Source organism: Suricata suricatta, chromosome 15, assembly GCF_006229205.1.
Source record: "Suricata suricatta isolate VVHF042 chromosome 15, meerkat_22Aug2017_6uvM2_HiC, whole genome shotgun sequence".
In the NCBI taxonomy this organism is placed as follows: Eukaryota; Metazoa; Chordata; class Mammalia; order Carnivora; family Herpestidae; genus Suricata; species Suricata suricatta.
In genome coordinates, this window is record NC_043714.1 from 78,296,643 (window position 1) to 78,302,642 (window position 6,000).

The 6,000-nt window shown below is 59.8% G+C and overlaps 1 protein-coding gene across 4 annotated transcripts in view; it reads right to left on the reverse strand.

Moving 5' to 3' along the window:
* ARHGAP39 (Rho GTPase activating protein 39) overlaps positions 1–6,000 on the reverse strand; it is a 102,643-nt gene that overhangs the window by 11,898 nt on the left and 84,745 nt on the right. For all 4 annotated transcript variants that reach the window (XR_003903007.1, XM_029923064.1, XM_029923063.1 and 1 more), the window contains 2 exons: positions 4,566–5,919; positions 2,483–3,044 (listed from right to left, as the gene is read on the reverse strand). Coding sequence is in view for 3 of the 4 variants with exons in the window: in XM_029923064.1 (XP_029778924.1) it covers positions 2,483–3,044; positions 4,566–5,919 (1,916 nt within the window). In the remaining variant the exon portion in view is untranslated. The remainder of the gene's footprint in view (positions 1–2,482; positions 3,045–4,565; positions 5,920–6,000) is intronic.

The window sequence follows — 6,000 nt, forward strand, 5'->3', positions numbered from 1 at the left end:
AAAAATACCTTCCCTGTTCATTTAGCAGGACTTCAAGGTGGAGTCCAAATCAATGTATCTGTTAAATCTGATACCTTCACCTGGAGACCCTAAGTCCTACTCAGTGCATGAACAGTAAAGGAAACTCCTCAGGGTCTGCACCCCTCCACAGTGCTGCTGTGTGGAGCACGTGGGAGGGCTATAATCGGGGATGTCTGCTGAGAGCCTGCGAGGCAGGTTCTGAGGAGACAAGCGGTGACCGCACTCTGCTAGTGGCTGGCACAAAGGTACGACCATGTAGGAGACAAGGCTGAGCTGTGGGTCAACAGACGTGAACTGGCGTTCACTGTATTGGCGCCTTGGTCTCTCACAGTGGTGACTACACAGATGTCACACGCGTGCTGGCAGAATAAATCAAAGATTTCTGAAGCCCAGGTGGGCAACATGGTTCAGGGTGCAGCACCTCTCGGGAGCCAGGCTCAGTTCTGGCCTTGCCAGTGACCCCAAGACAGGTTGCAGCTTCCTTTCCTGAAGCACAGGCTACATCGTCCTTGGCGGACGGGGCCTGCCTTCCTGACCAGCAGCCAGCTGGGAGGGAGCACAAGGCCTCTCCTCTGGCTCAGCACCAAGCAGAGCGTGCAGCAGATGCTCACTTAGGAATGGTCCTGGGAATGGTTTCTGGCTGGAGGGCAGCCCTGTGTCACACGTGAGTGCAGATCCCACAGCCCACAAGGTCCCTCCTGGTGGTGGGATCACACAACCCAATCTCCTTCTGCGGGCCAAGACCATATGGCACTCTGAGACCACTTGGGACTCCCTCAGTGTGGGTGGGTGTTGAAAGTCAAAGTCATGGATGTTCAGGCTGACCACCAATTTCCATATATACTCCAACCCTTTCCCCATGGTGCAGGCACTAGGAAGAAGGCACACAAACCTCTGTGCCATGATGAGTGTCCTGCTGGACCTAGCATTGGGCCCAGAGCTCAAGCTCCGCACAGGAGCCCCAGCTAGCTGGCTGGAGTGGCCCCAGGAGCCTCTAGCCTCTGTCTGTTCACTGCTCACTCACCTTTTCACCTAGCAAACCCTCCCTGGGGCTCCGAGGGCTGTGTGTTGAACAGTGGACACATACTTTAAGGCCTCTGTGGAATAGGCTGAAGAGAACCACAATGCTAACGGGGCCCACCTTGTCCTAGGAAGGCCGGAGAAGACCGAGACAGACCCAGGCCACCCCAGGCAGCCCACTAGGTTGCATGTTCTGCATGTTGGAGGGGCCACCTGGGAAGCACCATCTGCTGTGTTTGGTGACCCTGCTTCCAAAACTGTATGCCTCAGTGAAAACCTCATGGCTTCTAAGATCTGCTGCCAAATGGCTGATGTGCTGAATGGTGCCTATGCTCAACCCACCTTCGCTAAGACCCACTACTGCCCTGGCATCTGCAGGACTGCCCCCCACCACTATATGCATACATCCCACACGACTATGCTGGGGCAAGGCCTGGGCCACATCAAGGTAGACAGTCGCTCCCAAAGAGCAGCCCATGGCATCTGACCTAGAAAGTGCACGTGTGTGCATGTATTTGCACACACGTGTGTCAGGTGCTGGTTCCGTGCTATGCCTTGTGGATACTCACGATAGTCTTGGTGGTGGACACCTGCAGATGTTGCCTATGGCCCTGCTCCCATGCTCTCTCTGCCTGGCCTAGGACTTCCGCTAGCTGCACAGGCATCATCTGGCTGGCAGGACCCTAAGTCCTCCCCCAAGCAGGCCAGGCCTGGGACCAGACAAACCTGATGTGTCGCTTTTGGGATCCCTTGGCAAAATCTGGCCCCACACGTGGCCCCAGGCAGCCATCAGTGTGTGACTAACCAAGCTGGTTGAAACTTTGATTCTTTGGGGTGGCTCTGGGCCAAGTTAGCTCATAGTACCCTGATGGCCTGGAGCTGAGCCAGTGCAGGCTGGGGGCACCATGCTCCTCCCTACTCTCAGGAGCTAGAGCCCTGCTCCAGGACCCTCCAGTCTCTTCCCCACCCACAGTAGACGGCCCGAATCTGTTGGGGTGGCTATCCCTCCAGGCCACAGCATGGCTGAAAGCAAAGACAGCAAGCACACACGGCCAACTGATGGCTCTCCCATCAGGCTCAGTGACCAGCTTTGGAGGCCTCGGCAGAGTGGATGCCTGCTGGCTGAGACATGGACACCAGTGCTCATCCAGCCTCCTCCTTTCTGACCTGTTGGCCTGTGGCTGGGAACCCTGTTCCAGGATTGCCTGTGATTCTTCTCAGGGCTTCAGTGCCACGGAGGGGCTCCCTGAGGACCCCACATCCCAGTGGAAACCTAGGACATGGCCCCCAGAGGACACATGTGTCTACTTGGAGGTGCTGTGCCTGCCTCCACATACCTGCTGCCAGTGCAGACCAGGAAGTGCTTGCCATAGCCATGACCTGAGCTGGTGGCAGAGCCTGGGAGGGGGTGGGGCAAGGGGTCTCGCACACTGAGTCTTACCTTTGGTGTCATTGACAGGGTCCATGTGCCGGTAGATGTAGCCCTCCAGGTAGGAGTGGAACTTGGGTGTGGGTGGGAAGAAGGCCAAGCAGATGGCCATGAGTTCCCAGCCGCGAGCCAGGCTCTCGAGGCGAAAGTTCTCAGTGGTCTGCCGGCACAGCTGGATATAGAGCTCATCCCGCAGGCCCTGCACGCTCCAGCCCTTGGTGGCTATCTCCAGGGCCACATGTAGCGGGTCTGCCTTGGCGCGCCGGTCGCCCATATACATCTGGATCAGTTTGAAGATCTCACAGGCCTCCTTCTTCACGTGGCGGTCGCTGGTCACAATCATGGGCTTTTTGATGGACTCACTGCTCCAGGCCAGCATGTTGGCAATGGACACCTTCCGCCGGAAGAGGCCCTGGGTATGTGTGTTGAAGTGCTTGGAGGCCCAGTTCTCGATGTCGGTTTCTGAGGACGGCTTGCGCAGTGTGAAGGTGGGGAACACACAGCTAGCGCTGGGCATCACGCTGCGGGCCTGGCGGCTACTGTCAAACTGGGCACAGGAACCGAGGTCCTCGGACTAGGAAGGACAAAGGGGCCATGAGGGGGGTTGGACCCCACATGACCCAGTCAGGAGAGAGGGGTCGTGCCCCCTGCTGGCCATTGAGGCTGCTGGAGGAGCTTGCGCCTCATTTTGTTCTACCCACCTGATCAACACAGGGCTGGGGAGGGGACCAGAGAGGCCCTTCTTTAAACCATTACCCCAGGGGCTCAGCCTCTGGGAAATGTTCCCTACTCCTGCAGCTAAGGGTTGTTGGGGGTGGGGGGTGTTCAGGGCAAGTCTGGGGACAAGAGGAAGCCATGCATGTGTTTTACTGGCTTTCTGGGCTGACTGTGGCCCCAGGGGAAGACGCTGGGAAATGCTGCCCCGAATGGTGGAGGAAGGGTGCTGCCTCCTGCCCGCCTTGCCATTGCTGTTTGGCTTCTGCTAGTTCTCTGGGCTCTGAGGTTGGGAAGCAGATGAAAAAGGGGCAACCCCGCCAAGATGTGGAAAAGCCCAGATGCAAAGTTCCACAGAGACGTGTAACTGTTGGTCCCCTACACTGCCAGCCCCTCCCCATCAGAGGCTTACCCTTCCAACGAAGATCCCCTCATAGGATCATGGGCAGAGTGAGGCTGTGCAGTGGCAAGGCCGGCCTACAAGGGAGCCTACAATGCAGGCCTGGTCTCCCTTGATGCTGGGGAGGGAGGGTTTGCCCCAAGCCCCAAGCCCCAAGCCCCCTCCCTGCCTCCTTCATGGCCTCAGCACAAGTATAAAAGGTATCACTGAGATAACACTCCTTTCTTGTCTCAGCTCAGACAGAAATGCTGCTCTGAGCTCCCTAGCCTGGAGGGGCACTAAGGCAGCCCTACCTGGGGACAGTGGTATCCCAGGGTCACCAGGACTTTGGGCATGTCTTCCCTGGCAGGGCTGGGGGTGGAAGTGGGGAGCCCAATGCTGGGAAGCCCTCTGGCAATTGCCAGCTCTGGCAGATGTCAGGGCAGACCCTCAGCCTTGGCTTCATACAGCGGACTGGTGGGAAATATCAGGGGTCAGAACTAAGACACTGGCCTACACAAAATCTGGGACATCAAGCCCTAGCACATGACCTAGACAGAAGATACACATGGGCTCAGTGGGCCTGATGCCGGCACCTGGCGCTGAGCAGGTGGGGACAGGCCATGCCAGGCCTCTGGACCAGGTATCTGGCCTCTCCTCCTCACTGGAGAAGAGCTCTGAGCAAGGGCCCCTGACATTCCACCTGCACAGCTCCTCACCTGAGAGCCCCTTCACAGGCAGGAGGACAGAGGCTCAGGGGTTCAATATTTGGGCGGCTGCCCACCTGTATCCCCTGCCTTCCCTGCATCCCTGGCCTGGAGGGAGTTGGCATGGCCTCTGACCCCCAGGTGACCTGACAGCATCCTGCAGGCCTTAGCAGAAACTGAGGTGATGGAGCCCCACTTCCTGTCCTCATGCTTGTCAGGAACTGCGTGCCACACCTTGTCTGGGGACCACCACCTGCCCCACCTCTGCCCAAGCACCCCGGCCACACCTCCCTACCTGTGAGGGGTGAAGGTAGGGTTCTGGTGATGCCAGGTTGGTCTGCACAGAGATGCTCTTCTCCAGCAGGATCTGGGGGAAAGCGAGCCTCTCCAAGGCGCCCCTCTGCCAGTGCTTGCCCTCCTGCTGGGCCAGCGCCTCATCCTCACTGAAGGCGCGCACCACGGGCCCAGGCAGGGGCAGAGGCACGGCCCCATCGCTCTCGTAGCCTGAGCCGTCCTGCTGGGAGTCCCAGCTGCCCCTCTGCTTCATGTGAAAGTGGGCCTGTTGCGCCTCCCAGGCCAGCCGTGCCTGTGCCAGAAATGGCTCAGCCTCGCCAGTCTTGCCCTCTGCACGTTTCACTGGGGCCAGGCTGGGCCCACAGAGGGGCCGCTCCTCAGCTGGGGGCTGCTCAGCGAGGAGATCACGGTCCCCGGGGCCTTCAGCGGATGAGGCACTGGGGACATGGCACAGAGAGGGGTTCCTGCTCTTTCTCTTGCGGGAGCCTGGGGAGTAGCCTGTTGAGGACATGGTGTCCTGCTGGCTGGACCAGGACATGGCGTCATCTTGGGCCTGGGGCAGCTGCATGGGTGCCTGGGCATGCCGTAGCTCAGGCCCCTCCATGGTGCTGTAGTCCCCAGAGGAGACCCCCAGGCGCTGATCCCGCAGCAGGCAGGGGCTGGGCTGCAGGGGCAGTGAGCCACCCCCAGGATTGGGTGCATACTTGTTCCTCGGACCTGCACGCAGCTTGGGACTTGAGCTGGACTGCTCCACGTACACCAGCTGCCGGACGTACTCCTTGCCTGCAGGGCTGTACTCCAGGCTCAGGAAACGCTCGGGACACTTCTGCCGGGTCAGCACCAGCTGCTGGTAGGGCGAGGTGGAGCCCTGCTTGGGTGACTGTGGGAAAGGTGCTGGCTTTCGGCCTGGAGACCGCTGGGGTGAGCCAGCCTGGTAGCCCCCGCCAGCCTCATACTGGACGTCCATGGGTGGCTCATCGTAGATAGGAGCCTGGTACTCCACGGGGGGCTCCTCGTAGAGGGGGGGCTCATAGGCATAGCGTGGGGAGGAGGGCTGTGAGTCGCTGGTAGGCTTGCGTGGCTGGGCCAGAAGCGGGGAGCAGCTCCCCAGCTCGGCCCTCTTCAGGAAGGGTGATGGCCTCCGTTCAGGGAAGAAGACAGGGCCATCAGAGTCTGGGGTGAACGCCTGAAGGCTGGGCGAGTGCTGCCCGCCAGACGGTCTGCGGGAGCGGCTGCCAGACTGGCTATCTAGGGCATATCCATTGCCCTGGGAGGAGAGGAAGCTGGGCTCCCGGTCCGCAACTTTGATGAGCATACGCTCCTTGGTGCCCGAGTTCCACCGAAGTGAGGAGGTCCTGGGTGGGGGACAGGCACAGGTTACCTGGGGCAGGTTCTGGATAGGGTAGGGGGACAGGCCCAGGTTACCTGGGGGAGGG